General features: G+C 38.7%; 1 protein-coding gene across 1 annotated transcript in view; it reads left to right on the top strand.

The window, feature by feature from the left end:
* COL24A1 (collagen type XXIV alpha 1 chain) overlaps positions 1-17,275 on the top strand; it is a 114,825-nt gene that overhangs the window by 28,239 nt on the left and 69,311 nt on the right. The window contains exons 12-19 of the mRNA XM_066556038.1: positions 407-451; positions 4,932-4,985; positions 7,306-7,350; positions 11,223-11,276; positions 11,368-11,412; positions 11,807-11,860; positions 12,479-12,532; positions 14,199-14,252. Coding sequence (XP_066412135.1) covers positions 407-451; positions 4,932-4,985; positions 7,306-7,350; positions 11,223-11,276; positions 11,368-11,412; positions 11,807-11,860; positions 12,479-12,532; positions 14,199-14,252 — 405 coding nt within the window. The remainder of the gene's footprint in view (positions 1-406; positions 452-4,931; positions 4,986-7,305; positions 7,351-11,222; positions 11,277-11,367; positions 11,413-11,806; positions 11,861-12,478; positions 12,533-14,198; positions 14,253-17,275) is intronic.

Raw genomic sequence — 17,275 nt, 5'->3', positions numbered from 1 at the left:
AAAGTGTGAATGGATATTTTTCATTTAAGCAATTTCTTTTTTACAATAACTAATATTTGTCTCTTGTTGGATGATCTTTGCAGTAGAACCAGCCATGGAATAGTTAATCTCTATCACTGTGCTTGAGCCTTTTCTTATTGCACTTGAGCCAAAAGGCTGTCCGGACATGTAGTGTGATGGAAGCAGGACAAGGCCCTTTTTCACAATTGTTCTGGTATTGCCACAGGAAAGATGAAGTTTGTCTTTCTGCTCCAGGACATTTCCTCTATGATACTTTGCTCAAATACTTTTGTTTTTAATGGTGCTCCTCATACTCTGTTGTTTCCAATCAAATGCAGGTTTAATTACTTGAATTTAAGTATTGAAGAAAAGAAAATCTATTTATGGTGGGTTATTTCCTTCTTAGGGTATCCCAGGCCTCCGTGGAAAAAGAGGTCCTAAAGGGAGACAGGTAAAGATTCTAATACTTGTTACAATTCCTGCTGCCACTGTAAATCCACCCGGAATTAACTCTGTAGCTTTAATCAGCTGAAAAATGTTAGTTTTATTTTTGTCCATCAATGACTTTCTATCACTTTCAATTAGTACTTTTCAGAACTGCAGATTCTGTGCAGGTTATAAGCACTAAAGTATGGAAGACTCAGCACTGTGAGCTTTGTGGCAGGTTACTGATATCAGCTAGGAGGAGGGTTAGAAGGTGACAGAAACACACAAATATATTGTGTAGAATTGGTGTTAGCATGAGGTGCAGCTATGATGCAAGCTTCGTAAGTCTGATGTTGGCTTGGGTGAAAATCAGGTTCTTCTAATGTCTGATATTTCTGGACTGTAGTAAATTAAAGCTGTCCTCTTCTTAACATGTATTTCTACAGCTGAGAATAAACACAAATCTGCCAAGTACACATTATCAGGTTTACATATTTCCTGTGGTGTCTTCAATGTCAAATGTTTTGTTTTCTGTTGCAACCACATTATTTTAGGTCTTTGAAGCTATCCAGGAGTTTCCAGTTTTAACTTTCTTGTGGTTTGAGATTGGAAAACACCATAGGGCTCTCCAGCTGTGCAGTCAGTTGTGTTCAGCAGTTCAGATGATTTTCATCTACCATGTTGAACAAATTTGTCCAGCAGTAGTATGATGATCATCATTTGGCCCTTGATCTATGCTATGGAAGTCGTAGAGGATTCTGTTTAATTGTGTTTTGTTTTCTGTGTGATCAGCCAAAAAAGTCACTAGGCTACAAAAATTGCTTTGATATAAAGAAAAGCAAGCAAAATTACATTAAGTCTGTAGACTGCTCTTTCTGGAGCTGCCATGAGACCATATTGCAGTTTGCATAGAATCTGGGTGAAATGCTGCTCTCTGCATCTGAGTGTTGGGTGAGAAGGGCCCTGTGCCATCAGTCCTTGCAGAAGTTGGCAGTGTCTTGTGCCCCTGAGGTATGGGCAGTGTTTAAAGGGGCCAAGAGCCTGGATGGGAATCAAAGGCTGGTGTTTAGTATGAAATAGGATGTTGAGGTGACAGTAGTGTACACTGGAGCACGTTTTGCCTTCTGCCATCAGTCTCTGTGGCAGGTTTCAGTGAGGCTTCTGCCTGCCAATGCAGTGGTTCTTGTAGGATTTGTCCCAGTCCATAGCAGTCTGTTGGTGCTGTGGTCAGCAGTTATTTTCCATTTACAGTAAGAGCAGGGCTTCTGTCAGTGCCAGGCTATGTTCTGTAAGGACTTCTGTTTGCATAAATCTGCTCAGAGAGGATTCACATAGGTGCAGAGCACCAAAAGCACCTCTGCAGGATGTCTGTGATTACTTTCATTTAGTACTGATTTCTTTGTAATGTCATTAATTTCCTCAATCCCAAGGTTCATTCCAATTCCTTTCTATGATCTATAAAGTACTTATTTGACTAAAGGCTACTAATGTGAGACCAGCTAGGAGAGAAATCACATGGGAACCTGGCTTGAAGTACTTTGCTGGATCACAAGCCTAGAGAAGACATGTTATTTTAACCCAAAACAAAGATAGCTGTAATGACAAAGTTTTTTGGCACAGTGCCCTAGAGTTAACAAAGCTTTGGGGTAGGGCACTGTCACTAAAAGAAATTTGGCATGGGAATTCTACAGTGCCTGAAGCCAGGATCCTCACCTTTTGTTCTAGGGTATAACTTATTTTTTTGGACAAAACTGTCCCTAATAATACTTGAGAAAATAAAAGCCCTGTCTGGCTGGCAGAGGTCCTTTTGAAAGACATGAGATCTGAAGTATCATCTCATTTTTGGAAAGCAGTTTTAAAGTATAGAAGTGGATCATACAAGGGATTGTAAACACTTTTCATTGACAAAATGCTGCTACTTAGTAGGTTTATTGAACAGTTGTTCATATTTGTAATATTTCTGGCATATTTGAAATGGAACAAAATATTCAATTGCCTGAATCTATAGAGTGAGGATTTGTTTTAATTTTATTTGTTTTGCATACAATATCATTTAAAGAAAATATTTCATGGTAGAAGTATATGTGTTCAATTTCTTTCTGTTGGCTAGCTCTGCAGTATTTCTAATGTATTTTCCGTCCTGTTAGCATGATGCATTTTGCTTTTATTTGGGGGAAGATTTTTACATAGTTTTCTTCTCTCTGATTAGTTAAAACCAGTTGTCAATTTGGTAAAATTTACAAGGTCTGTTCTGACACGAGTTCATTAATCAAATCCACTGTAACTGTAAAACCAGTTCAGGTTCTGTTTTATATTAAAGTTATGAATAATCGTCCTTTGTATGCTTAATAATAATGTTAAATGATAATATTGATTTAATAAAACAGTTGTTGCACAGTAGTTTTATTATATTGCTTCTAGTTTTATACTTTTGTGACTGTTGCCTTTGCTTTCATTTTTCTACTTACTAAGATAGATTTTTCAGTATCAGTTCAAAAATGCATGCTGTTGAGAATGTGATAATAATGACTGTGGGTGATCTGTCACTTCTGTAACCCTTGCTATGCTGGGATTGTGCTGTATCATTTGTGATTCAGTGTGGTTGGTAAAACTGTCCCACAGCATCTTTCATTTCCCCTTTGAGGCCTCATTTGTAGTTTCAAAAATAGACCTGTTATGACAACTCTGCCTCTTCCAACACCTACCAATAGTAGGCAGTACAACCCAAATATGCTGTTTGGGAAAAGGTCATAAATTAATCTTTGGCTTCATCCTCTTAGTTGATAGCTTTTAACAACATAGTCACTCTCAAATATCCATTTTGTATATGTAAAATTGTACACACATTTTGACAGCTGGGAAAAAAGAACAGACTAATGGTGTACAACCTTCAGAATCAATTAAATCTGCTTTATTGACCATTACCTAAGAACCTCTACTTCTTAAATTATAAGGTGGCAAAAATATGAAGACCTGTATGGTCAGATCTTACAGCTGTAGATTCTTATTTGTGAGTTCTGTGATCAGATGCTGAACAAAAAATTCATTGTAGTGAGAGGAATTCCTGTGTTTAGCTTTTCTGAATTAACGTGAGAAAGCAGAAAAAAATCTCCACCTAAAAATCAGCCCAAAAGATGCTACAGAAGGCTGTCTCAGATTACTTCATATATTGTGCACGATGATGAGAATTAATAGCTATTCAGTTGTTTCAGCATATTTTGGCAGTGTACATGCATATATATATATGCATAAAATGTTGCCTTCAGTTTTATAAAAGTTTGGCTTGTTACTAAAGCCAAATATGGCTTAACTACTATCAACTACTTTGATTTATTATATGATTTTTCCATCTCCTTGGCACAGTTTTCATATTGTCTTCCTGACTACTGTTGGAATACTGTTTTATGGTGATGTATATTCCCCAATTCATTGAGGAAAGACACTGCTGCAGCAAGTGCTGGGCTGGGCAGCTGTGTGGATGCCCTCTGAACAAAGCAGCTTTAAAAGGCCAAATGAGCTGTAGCTTGGAGCTGCAACAGGTTTGAACATGGTCTCACCTAGGGGAAAGGTTAATGCCTCCAAGTGCTGTTCCTGCTACACACGGAGAGGTAAAAAGATACTGAAACACTGAGAGCACAAAGAGCATTTCACATATTTTTGTTATTTTATTTTATTGTTAAGGATGGGATTCTATCCCTACTCCTCCTAAAAACCCAAACAAAAAATCAAATAACTTTTCCCCCAGCAACTTATATGCTTCTGCAGTGGGCAACATCTGAAAGAAGTAAAGCAATTTTCAAAACCTTAGCAGGAAGGACGGAAGATTAGAGCCAGCAAAGTGGTGGAATTCCATTCCATTTTCTTTTTGAAGCAAGAAATGGAAATTCTGTTTTAAGCCTCAATGCTTGAATTGGCAAATCAGATTTCTTTCCTGTTCTGATAATCTAGCCTCTGAAGTTAAAACTCTCATAAAATAAATGAGGCTTTACTGTGTCTTGAGTTATTGTTTGTGTCTAGATGCAGACTCAGGGAAGTGTTCACATCAGTTAGATGAGAATTCTGATTTCTAATGAATAGGAGATCTCATACTGAGATGCTAACCATTAATATTTGGGGATGAGTTGAGGAAAGGACAAATGTTTTAGTGAATGTTGAAGCTAACAGGAAAAAAGAGTTAAGAAATAGGAAAACAGACTCCAAAAAAACAGTTCAAGTAATACTTGTTTAATATTGCTCTGAAAGTAATTCAATTGTTTGCTTTTTCCATGTGTTTGCATTGTGTATAATCTTATCATTTTGGCTTTGTGACTTTAGGAGGCAAACAAATATCACTGTTCTGTTCATTTGAACTGTGTAGCTGAAACTTCCTGCTTTTTCCATTCCTTCATCACATGCCCTCAATCTATTTATGATGTCTTAATTCTCCAAATCTATAGGGATTCAGTGTCCAGACCACCTTTCATGTCCTGAATAATGAAGAACAGGTATTTTCTATTCTGCTTTAGGGTTTTCCAGGTGACTTTGGAAATAGAGGCCCCCCTGGTCCAGATGGAAGTCCTGTAAGTATTGAATTGTGTGTTGATTAACATGATAAAATTTGTAAAACTCGATGTTAACTCCCCTCCAAAATTAAAGGAGACTTTTGCTTCAAAAGAAATGTCTTGAAAGCCAGGAAAACAGGAAAATTTTGAACTATTAACTTTCCCATGGAAATTACTAGGAAACGACTATAATAAGTATAAAAGAGAGGAAGAAAATATTCAGAAAGCTGCAGAGAGAACACATTTTCCACTGCAGCATGTGCTGACTACCTTGAGAATCAGATCTCTTGCTGTCCTCATTGCATTGAGTGATGAATGTTCTGTCTTCCAAAGTTCTTGCATTAGATGACTTAGTGTTGTTTTTTTAAACCATTATTCTAAGATCACCTTAACAAAATAGGATCACCTTAACAAAATTTGGCCTGCATGTAAAACCCCAGCTTTTGTGTGCTTGTGCATTTGATAGTTGATTTCATCCTTTGAGCTGGTACTGAACACAGTTACGCTAGCCTGTCATTTAGTGCATTGTAATCAGTGTGATAGCAGCTTTGTCCTTGGCAGGGTGTGCCCTTGCAGTGTGCTGTCCAGCCTGTGCCACGCTCACGTCACTTCACAGGCTGCCCTCAAAGGAGCTTTGCTCTCTTGCTCTATTTGTAGGGAAACTCTGGCTGCAGACTCCAAACTCAGGTTTCCTTCGGTGTCAGAAACCAGTGAAAGGTTTTGGGCAAGAGAAGAGAACAGCAATAAGTGCTGGGTAAAAGAGCAGCTGATTTAAATCATCTGGTATTGTTGGGTGCTCCTTTGCCAACTGCTATCAGTTTGCTTCTAAAGATATTTCTGATGTGGAACAGAGTCATCAGCCAGGCAGAGTTTCTCTATTTTTTGAAGATCTGCCTTAACACCCATCTTAGAAACTTATTTTAGAAAGCTTACATGAATTTTGCTGGTGGATTATCAGTGTTTGGTGTCAACATTTTGGAACACAGGAAAAAATTTCTTATGCATTTGCGGTCCCTAAGGCAAAGCTTCCCTTGTTGGAATGTCAGGTGATATCAGTATGGTTTTCATCTTGAAAACCCACTGAGGGCTTGAGTGTCACCAACTACTTTGTAAATGATATTAAAAGGTGAGTTCTTCCTTCCCCTCCTCGTACTCCCAAGTCTCCCTCCATTCCTGATAAAGCAGATATTGTCCTTCCACCAGATCTGAAATTACAAACTTGCCCGTTACAAAGCAGCCCATTTCACTGCAAGCATTTGCAAACAAGTTCCATCTAATCTGCCAAGACAGCTGCTGATCTTTCTGCCTTCTTTGACAGGCAGCAGCCCCTCTCCCCTCCTCCCCCGGGCTCACCCTGCAGGGCTTGTTCAGGCAAGGGGCCAGTGCTGCAGCTGCAGGGTCTGCAATGCTAATGGCATATTTACAGAGCCTCTCTGGGAGCTGGCACTGGAGACCAGGGGCTGCCTGGGAGGCCTGTGGCAGCAGGAACTTGAAGGGAAGACATTTCTTCCCATGTGCTGACTTAACACTAATGGCATTTGTCTCCATGCCTAATTTCTTCTGCTTAACTGGTTAATGCCATCCTTCATTTCCACAACGCCCTCTCCATTCTCTGAGGATGTCAGTCTGCCTTGGAGGATGTTGCTGGAGCATTCAGCTTCCCCTGGGGATAGTTTAGAGCAGGTTGGGGAAAGTGTGAAGGCACCTGAGGAGGGAGGGGAGCACCAAGGTGTCCTCTGGGCCGTGTCCAGCAGCCGTGCCCGGTTTGGACACATACAGAAAGGGCTTAGCTTTGCTTGCGTAAAACTTCCCCTTCCCCGTGGGTGCCAGCACGCTGCAATGGGCCCTGTGAGTGTTACCCACTGAGGAGCAGGTCCAGGTGCTGGCACAGCTTGCATGAGACGTGGAGACCTGGAGGACTGCAATACCTGTTTCACATAGGGCAAAGAGACTTAGCAACTCTTTTCAGCAGTGTTTTAGCCTCTTCTCAGTTTAACTGAGATGGTGTTCTTATTTATTTTTCTAGGAAATCTTAATAAATTTGTTTTTCACCCTTAAAAAATTGATTTTTCTTCCTTCAACTTTAACTATCATGGTAAAAAAATCTCATATTCCTATATTAACAGCAGAAATGTTCCCATGATGCAAATATCTGGTGATCTAATTCTACAATTCAGGGATTTTACTAAGCATATTTCTCTATACAGTGATAAGCTGTCACTCTTTGGAAACTGTAAAAATCAAAACTGATTTGCTTTGTAGGTCACTTTTATCTTAATTCTAGGATTTCTTTTTAAATGGTAAAATTCAGATAATCTAAGATTAACTTTCTTTAAAGGGAATTGTTGGTGGTGTTGGTCCTCCTGGATTTCCAGGACTAAGAGTGAGTATACTTTTATTATTTACTTTGAGATGGCTACATTACAGCATTTGTCTTGTGTGTTTGTGAAATAATAAAAACAATTATGAAAATTCAAGTATTTAAACAGCTTTTGTTTTAGATAGCCGTGATTTTAAATAGTATCACTCTACAAAACTGCTATCATGTTGGCAGCATGGAGCACTTCTATACTTGGTGTGGATTTGTATGCTTGTTTCTGAGCCAGTATGTTCAGGTCTTTTATTTGAAATTTATTTGAAACCAAGTTTGCTAGTTTATAATTTATTTTACTAAAGCCAGTGTGAAGGGTGTAATAATCTCAAATATTTTAACGACAGCAGTCCTCATTGGTTCCTGAATATGGCTACCAAATTCAAAGCAGAATTAATTTCTATGAAAAATTACTTTATCATGTTTGCAATATCATATTAATTTTTAAAAAATATATGTATAATAAGGCTGTTATGCTCACTGTGGAGCTGCACACAGTAGTTGTATCTATCAATTGTGCCAGAGAAGCTCTGAGTCCCACAGAAGGTGGGGAAGACTTTCCTTCTGAGTAGTCTCACTCCCTTATGTTTTTTAATTCATGTATTTGCTCGTAGAGGACCTCTGATTCTTGATGTTGTCTCAGTCATGTCTGGCTACAGGGCCACATTCTTAACAAGGGAGAAATAGCAAGTGTTTACACTTGAGTTAAGAAAGCCATGATTGTCTCCAGTGTTTGCTTTGTGGGTTTTTTGCTATCTGCAGATCTGAAACATTCTTGATAAGTTTATATTTTACACTGATGATCATCTTACTTTTCCTTTGAAGCACGACAGTTGAGTTCAATCGTTACCCTTCCTAATTATATGTTCATAACAAAAAAAAAATCCTGTAAGTCATCCCTTGCTGTCTGATTAGGATTGTTATGGCATTGCTATAGTGAAAACAAAAGCTTGGTCAAGAAACCTCTGTCGCTTCCAGCCTTCATCATGCAGACATGACTTTCTGTGTCCTTCAGGCCAATTGACACACTCATGAGACTGGAGCTTGCACTCTTGAGAATTTGCTTAGAATCGTGGTTTGCTTTTCTCTCTTAAATGACTGTCTTTGGAATTTAATCTCAAAGACTTCAGTAATTGTACAAATGTACCTGAAGTTTTTAAAAAATGTCACTTCCAAAAAGATTGTTACTGAGTATTTTGACTAAAATTTAGCAGTTTATCCCCGCCTAGAGTTCGTGAGCATAAATATTTGCAGGATCGAAGCTGCAAATGCCTTCTTGCTGAGTTGCAGTCACTTCCAGAGAGATTGAGTGTCAATAATTTTTTGTGAAATAGAAAAATAATTATCTGTAACTAGTCCAAAGCTTTTGCCACTTGTACATAGATGGAATATAACCATAATGAGAGCTATTTCTTGGGGGAAAAAATGTTTAGATTTGGCATGTTTAGATTTTGAACAGCACAAAATTAACAATTGTTTAGAGTGTGAGCTGCATTTGAGTGCCCTTCTCGTGTTTATGTGTGGGACTCTTCCTCATGGTTCCAGTTTATGAGTTAGTCTGGTTTCCTCTTTCCCAGTCAGATAATTGGAAGAGCTGTGCTCTGTTCCAGAGTTTCTTTACAAGGGACCATTGCACTCTTATTCTGCAGCAGAATTTCACCAAGACCCTGGGGCAGTTGCAGGTGACCCCAGCAGCCCTGCTCCTCAGCCACCCCTGCTCTCCAAATGGGTCTGTGCTGCCTGGCCTCAGCTTTCTCTTGTCCAGGCAGATGCTAATGGTCAACCAAAAATGAGCAAAGAGCTACAGCCCTCAATGTTTGCTTTGGAATACTTAGTTAGTAATAACATGCTATACTACTACAAGATGCAGTATTGTACATGGGATTAAATATATTTTTCGGGCAGAAACCAAGAGCATTAATTCAAGTAGCTTGTCCAGCCCAGCTGGTCAATGTCAAGAGTTAGTTGTATTTTTGTCTTTGTTCATGAGAACAATGGCAAAATGAGCAGCATCAGCAAGCTGAGTCCAGTAATTCCTTCCATCCATGATTATTTTCAATATACAAAGCTGTTGCCAAGTTCAGAGTTTTGGCTGACTGAATAGTCAGTCTTTCAAGACTTAGCAAGGCCATAAGTTTTAATAAGATGAAGAGTTGTAGAAAATTTACTGCTAGATACCCAAATTAGTTTTTAATTTTAATTTTTTCTTCCCTTTTAAAAAACCCACTTAATGCTAGGAAAACATTAGTCTTCCTTTTCTGGTATTTTATCTTTTTGCCTGGAAAAAGCAAGTTGGTTTTAGTTTCACTTGTCACCTAGAAATGTTGGAAAAGGTACAATTTATGTAGCTGCAGGTTTTATTGATCAGCAAGTTTTGTCCAAAGTGATAAGCCTGTCTCAGGTGGAGAATTATTAAAAAAACCTGACAGACTTACTAATTCAACACTTATTCAGTTTTATTTTTGTGCAGTTCCTGTTCTTTGCTGGTAATTAAGTCACTCAGTGTATCTGGAGACTGTGACAGGTGTTTAATGAACCTGAATGTTGCAAAGCTGTTTTGGAATTCCTTCCTGTTGCTGTTGTAAGCTAAATTTCCCACCTCAGCATCCCTCTGTGATTTTACAATCAATGCTGTTGTTACCATAAGTGTGCATTTCAACATTCAGTATCATGAATGCATAAATGCCTTGCTGAACTAGAATGTGGAGCACAGCTCAGAGACAGCAATGTAAACAATTTCCTTGATCAGCTAGCATGGCAGAATATATCATTTAAGCAGTCATGGAAAGCTAAAGCAATGTAGAGTGGCAATGCTCTTGGGAGCTCTACCAAGCACCATTAAGACACTAAGTGAGTGGCCTTGCTTTTTCTTCACTGAGCCATAAGTCTGATGGTGGCTGCAGAGAATGTGGTTGCTGACATTGCTAAAGAGTCTCCAGAGAATAATGAATGTGTGCTCAACTGGAAGTGCACAGATGTCCATCTCATCTTTTCCATATCATTCTCAGCAAGTGGCAAAAGATTTCTTTATTCATATGTGTTGTTAAATTTCTGCATAGCCATAGAGATATTACATTTTGGGGATTTTTTGGGGGGGATTTTTTCCCCCGAGCTTGAATTGGCAGAAAGTAGATTAACTTCTCCCTTTGTAATATAGTCTTAAGTATTCTGAGTCAGGTCTTATATTTAGCTCATGCTTTTTCATTAATATTATTGCTGTGCTGATCTTTAAAGATTCTTAATTTTTGTGACTCACTTTTTTTTTCCTGTCATAAAACTGCCTAAGTAAATCCCAGAAAGAAGAGTTGCAGTAAGGACTTTAAAGGTACATTAAAACAGAAAAGGTTATCATGCCCATTGGAACATAGATTTGATTCTGCACATGTGGTATTTAGAGTCACATCTCTTTTTTTTCTTTTAACTCATAGAAGTCACTGATAGATGAGAAATTGAGTTATAGGACCATTAAAAAGGCTTCTTTTTGTGGCCCTACTCATAATAGAATAATGTCTTTAAGCCAAATTTGATGCCTGCAGAGAAGTGCTGTTATGTAACCCTAAGGACAGCAGTGATGGCCACTGAATTTGCAGCTGCAGTACAAAAGAAAGCTTCCTTAATTGGCATTGCCTAATACACTGAGATCTTCTCTTGAGTTTATAATCTACAGGAGAAGAGGCAAGTTTTGTTTCTCGTGTTTCTACTGAGGATGTTGGGAACTGTAAACATGGAGGGCTTATGATACCAATACCTTTCTTTTTCCCTAAGAAATTAGCCTGAAAATATTTTGGTTTCTCTCTGTGGTGCAGAAAAATGCCACATTCTGTTAAGAGTCTTTAGGTTACTCCATTTCACCAAATGCAGTCACCTTTCTTGCTGTTTGGCAGGGAGACATTGGGCCAGCAGGACCAAGTGGACCATCAGGAATTCCAGGGCCCATGGTATGGTATTCAATCATCCCACAGCCAGCTGCTCATGCTGCTTTCCAAATTATAGTCAAGCATTGGATTTATGTTTTCTTTACTTTAACAGGGTTTCCCAGGGAGTGTGGGACAGCCTGGAATGAAAGGTGATAAGGTGATTTAAATATTTTCATTATCTTGGAGATACATAGTTCTTTCAGGCTCTCTTCATTAAAACTTGACCATAACATGCTTGGTAAAGCTTTCCCTTTTTCCTTTTGATTTCTTTGGTCTTCTGACTTTTATTTTTTGAATTTGTGTCAGACTCATGATTTGGTAGTTTAGACAAGGTTTTTTCAGAACAGAACACTAACTACTGAACATAATAATATCCAGGTCTGTGTCTTTAGACTTTCCTGGAAAAGATATTTCAGTGCAGCACCTTGCATCTTGTCAAAGATCTGTGTTCATTTTAAATAGTGAATATTGAATTAATCTTTCTCTGTTTCTGAAAACTACCCCATTTTAAGCCGTTTACATATGTCTGTATAAAATTATATCTTGTTTAGGGTGAACATGGCCTTGCAGGAGAGCCAGGAGATCAGGGGTACCCAGGAGACAAGGTAAGTTATAACTGCATTGCTTTACAAAATTACCCCATTTCAACAATTTCATCAGGCTTATGAGTCTCTTAAAATGCAGCAGGTTGGTTGCATAAAAGTAGAATGCAGTAGTAATACTGCTATCACTGTATTAACATATTTTTAAGAAATTCTGTGCTAATTAAAAGTCAGTTATGGGAAGTGTGCACAAAGCCAAGTAAAGGACACAAGCAGAACTCTGGCAGCTGTGTGTCTAGAGATGCATCAAACAAGGATTCTGGTGTGGTCTCAGTCTGTCTAAGGAGCTGTTGTAAAAGGTATTTTTCCCTTGACCCTTGAGGTTCATCTGCAGCTCACCTGGACCTACTGTGGTTAGCAGCAGCACACAGTCTGGCATGCTCCTTCACATCATCAGACTGAGATAAATAAGGATCTTCTTTCCTGTTTGGCTAGTACATCAGAAGTCACTGAAATAGCACATCCTGTGAGAACTCTTTTGATGAAAGTTGAATGTTAGAAGATAGTTTTCAACCTGAAGAATTCTTTTGAAGCCTGTTTCAGGTGTCAAAGTATAGCAATTTATTGCTTCCAACATAACACCACAATTTTCGTGTGCATTTAATAGCTTTCTTTTTTCAGGGTGCTCTTGGTTTACCAGGACCTCCAGGGATCAGAGGAAAACCAGGACCTCCAGTAAGTTTACACATCAAATTTTGTTCTCAGTATATCACTGTGTGTTGTTGATATTTTTTACTACTGTTGATATTTGACACTTTTGTGTGATTGTTACGTTCACAGTGCATGTAATCCCCTAGAAGTGACCTAATTCAAAATGCACAAAGGATAAGGTCTAAGCTGCTTTTATTTCTAGTGACTGGTGTTAATGAGCAAGTCAGATCCTAAAATGTGAAGCTTTATTACCAAGATTAGTATATGTGTCAAATTTTAATAGAGTGCTTAGGATATTAGATATTCTGGGACAATCACTGTTGGGGGGAATGGACATGTGGATAATATTTGAAGCAAATCCACTGAGAGCTTTGGGAACTTGCAGATGACCTTTTGGACTAGCTGGATTTGCAGAAAATGTGTGAGATCTCATTAATAACAGCCAGTCATTTCTCAGGGATGGGAGTAGTCACAAATTCCTGTATTTACTGATTGCTGTATTTACTGATTTTTAGCAGCTTTAAAGGCTTCTGTGCACTGCTGCCACTTTTGCTGGGTTTTTAGATGTTGAGGCAGAAAAGGCATACTGCACAGGGTTACCTGGCTCTCCCTCACCTATTTTAGTTTTAGCTAATATCTGTCTCTTTTCAATATAAAATTAAAAGCTGCTAACGCTCACTCTACTGTCTAATTTTCTTATGTACAATCAAGCCAATAACTGGTAAACCTACTTAGACTTCATGAATGTCATGGGCCCTTAAATTCAATAACACTTTCTTTGTCCTATAGAATTTACAGTATAAACACAAATCCTGCAATAAAATTATGCATATTTGCTTGAGCTTAGATGGGAAAAATCAAATTTTTTTTTAAAGATGCAAGAATTTCCTCTTTCAGGAATAGGCTGATTCATACGCTTATCTTTTAAGATAAGCATGTGAATCAGCCTGTTCCTGAAAGAGCTGTGGATTTTAAGCACAAGCTGAATGTGACCAACCTTATGACTTATGTTAAGTTAATCTATGAGATCTCAGTCCTGCAGGTAATAGAAATTTACCTTTGTAGAATTAATTTACAATCAAGTCATTCGTGTTAAAAATTAGAGAAATGTTTCCCAGGTCAGACCCTAATTTTGCTCAAGTGACATCTACTTATGGTGGCAGAAAGATTGTGAAAATGTGGAAGAACAGATATAACTTAGAGAAATTTGGCCCATTTTTAGATGGGTTGAAATTTGTATATAATGAAGCTACCATTACATGTGGATAGGACCTAATTTTGCTGTTATTAATCACAAAACTGCCATTTCTTTGGCTATGATTAGATACTTAAAATATATAAGTGTGTAAACCAATATCTGTTACAGTTACTTTCTGGATGTTTAAATAATATGTAGTTTTTATTGTGAAAACTGCTATATATTTAATGGGATTTTTATGTGGTTCATCCCAATTTTCTCTGTCCTAAACTAATTTCAATTTTTTGTTTCTTGTGACTTCAAAGAGGTATGAAGACCTAGTTTTAATAGTATCCAAAGAGAGGCAGATATAAAATTTCCTATTTAGTGAAAAAGTCATCTCAACTTTTCTGTTGGCCTTTCTGTTAATAAATATTTTTAAAATCTTCACAACCAACTGCTGTTAAAAATATATTATCATCAGAAATCTTAACTGTTTGGATTCTTTTCAAGGGGAAAATTGGAGAACCTGGACCCCGTGGACCATTGGGTCCTCAGGGACCTGAGGTAAGAAATTGCTTGTAGTGGTAAATTGAATGTTGGTTCTAAACTATGAAAATAAAAGGTAAATGGGTTTGCTTCATAAAATACTGTTTTCTTAGCTGAATTAGGGAAATCTTTTTATTCAGACATATTTTATGAATTAATTCTCCTCCATAAAGTACAAAAGATTCCAGCTGATATTTTTTTCTGCAAAATATTCGTGTACAGGATCTTTGAATACAAAGTAGTTCTTCATTTGCTTATGTGATTAGGATTTGTCTCCTGAATCCTGTTGTTATGGGGTACACCTGGAATGAGACCCATGTGATTTCTCAGGCATACTTCCATTTGTAAATACTAAAACATGCTTACAAATGGGATTTTCCATTTCCCAGGCCTGGTTGCATATTTATCACTTACAAGACACACAGAGGATAAACCCCACTCACCTGGGAAGGGTTGCCACATATTGAATCTGGAAGTGAAGTTTCCTAAGAAGTCCTGAGTGCTATGGAAGTCTGTGCAGAAACTCAGTCTCCAAATTGTCCCATTTTGGTGCTTTTTAGCATTTATACCACAGGCTTTAAGGAAAAATGCTGTGGTCTGTACCAAAAAGACATGTTTCTACACAGACACATGTATTTGCTGGAGAGATGAAAGCAGAAATTGTAGATTGTTCTTTCTAATCAGCCTCCTGCAATGAATGTATTTTGGGTTTTGTTTGGTTTGTGGTGGGGTTTCTTTGTTTGTTTGTGGGTTTTCCTTTTTAAAAAAAATATGAATGGAAGGCACATACTAGGAATGATCCTTTTTCTGCCTCTACATGAGCACATCTCCTCAAACCAAGGCTCTGTGTTCCTACCTTTCTTATTAGGCAGAAGCCCTCACTGAGAGAAAACTGACTGGAAAGTGCATTGTAGCAACACAAGGTGGTCTTGTGAGAATAAATCCCTCTCATTTGGCCAATGGGTGTGCAGAAGACACAAAGCCTGTGCATGTTGTCCACAGCTGCCACCCTCTGTGGCTCAGGGTTTTAGATTTTTCAAGACTCTTCATTGCGTGATTTCCTTGCACAGCTTCCAGCAAGGGAGACTTGAGGCAGGTTAATCCCAAATTGTTGCTCTTGAAGCCTGTGTCCTGCTGGCCCTGCTGTCTCTGCTGGTAGTCCTTCATAGTTCCTTATTCCAACACAGACATGCTGCTCCTTTGTGTCTGGGGAAAAGCTCATCCTGGGCTGGTTACCCTCAGGGCAGATAGGGATGGGAATCTTTCTGTCTGAAAAGCTCAGCATTTCCCCTTGCTCAGGAGTGCAGAATTACTTCTGTTTTAATTATCTACCATCATGCACCTTATTTGCCATCATTAGAAGGCAAATAAGGTGCATGATGCTAGATAATTAAAACTAGGGTGTCCAGGCACTTTTTTTTTAGTAATTGTCTGCAAAATGGTCAGTTTAAAACTGCAAAGCAATGTTTCTCTTAACTTCAGTCATGCAAGACAGTTCCAAATAAAGTAAGAGGTTTTTCCACCTTTTATTTCATAAAAATATGGTCACCATATGGCAAAATAGAAACAGAAGGGATGTGGAATAACAGCATACTGGGATTTTGGACAAATTGAAGATATCAGAAGTTCTGTAATGAAAGGAATTTAAAATAAGCAACTTAAAACTGAAGAGTGTATGTGTCCCTCATGTTACATTGTCTTATAAAAATAAACTAGTTGTTGTTGCCAGAAGTTATTTAGACACAACCAAATATATGAAGTATGAGCAAATAATGTCGATTTTTCCCCAAGAAAAGCCTACTGTCATATGTCTGATCAGGTCTCTTCTTCCAAACCCAGACAGCTAGCAGGTCAGACAGAGCTGCTTTCCTTGTTCCTGTTTCATTATCTGAATGGTCAGACTTCCTGTGACCCCATGCAGAAAACATGCATTACATAGTATACTCAATGTTCCCTTGATGTTTCTGAAAATAGAAGAATGTGATGAATTAGTGTCTTTCAAGGAGAGTTCTTTGGATTTAGTATAGATGTGACAATACATACCATATGCCTTCTGTGAAAGATTTCATTTTTAAATCCCCCAAAACTTATATTGGGATTTGTTGGACTTTGCTGTGAGCAGGAGGAGCAAGGCTGTGTCTGCCCAGTGGCAGAACCTCTCAAACTCTGCTTCCAGCTATTCCTGTCTCCTTTTGTCCAGCATTAAGACAGTGGGATTTCTAAATGTGCTCTATACCCATTTGTTTTGGGTACATGTGTAATAAGAACCTGGGGATCCTTTGATCTTTGCAGTGACACATTTGAGTGTTTCATTCCCAGTGCAAAGCATAAGTAGTCCTGTCCCTGATTTTCTTCCCATGGAAACAGCAGTAACTCTGGCACTCCAGCAGCTGAGCTCTGTAACTATCTCTGCACACAGCCGTGGGAGCAGGGCGGGCAGACTCTGATCATCCTCACGGGGTTTTGTGGGTTGAAATGCAGATCACCAGTGAATTGCTTCCTAAATCTTTCCTCTGCAGCTGTGCAGCCAAGGTACACCAGGTCAGAGTTGAAATAAGCCACCCACCTCTAGCCAGGGTCCATTTGGGACCTGCAGTGCTGCTGGCGGGGGGCAGAGGGAGGGACAGAGGTCTGGCTCTTGCTCTCTGGGTGGCCAGACAAGTTTTGGCTGCCAAGTGACTCTTTCAGGGCAGGAGTCCTGCAGTGTCAGGCCAAATTCTCATCTGGGTGTGCTTCTGCAGAGCCAGGGTCTGACGTGTGCCTGAGTGCCTGCTGCTCACCAACCACTGGATATACTCAGTGAACACTTCATGGAGTGGATTCTTCATCATTGGGCTGCTTTGTCATGCATCTGAAAATGAACCACTGAAATATAAAATTTCGGTAGAGCTTTGTTTTATTGGCATGATGACTGGAAAGTGCAGATCTGAGTGTTCTAACCCACAATGTCTCAGTTTACTGTGTGCAGTGAAGTATGCAGTGCTTATTGTTCATGTGAATGAAATTAGACAAGCCTTTGACAGGCTTCCACATGTATTCAG

The sequence above is a fragment of the Molothrus aeneus genome, chromosome 9 (assembly GCF_037042795.1).
Source record: "Molothrus aeneus isolate 106 chromosome 9, BPBGC_Maene_1.0, whole genome shotgun sequence".
In the NCBI taxonomy this organism is placed as follows: Eukaryota; Metazoa; Chordata; class Aves; order Passeriformes; family Icteridae; genus Molothrus; species Molothrus aeneus.
This window is presented reverse-complemented; position numbering and strand designations above follow the sequence as displayed.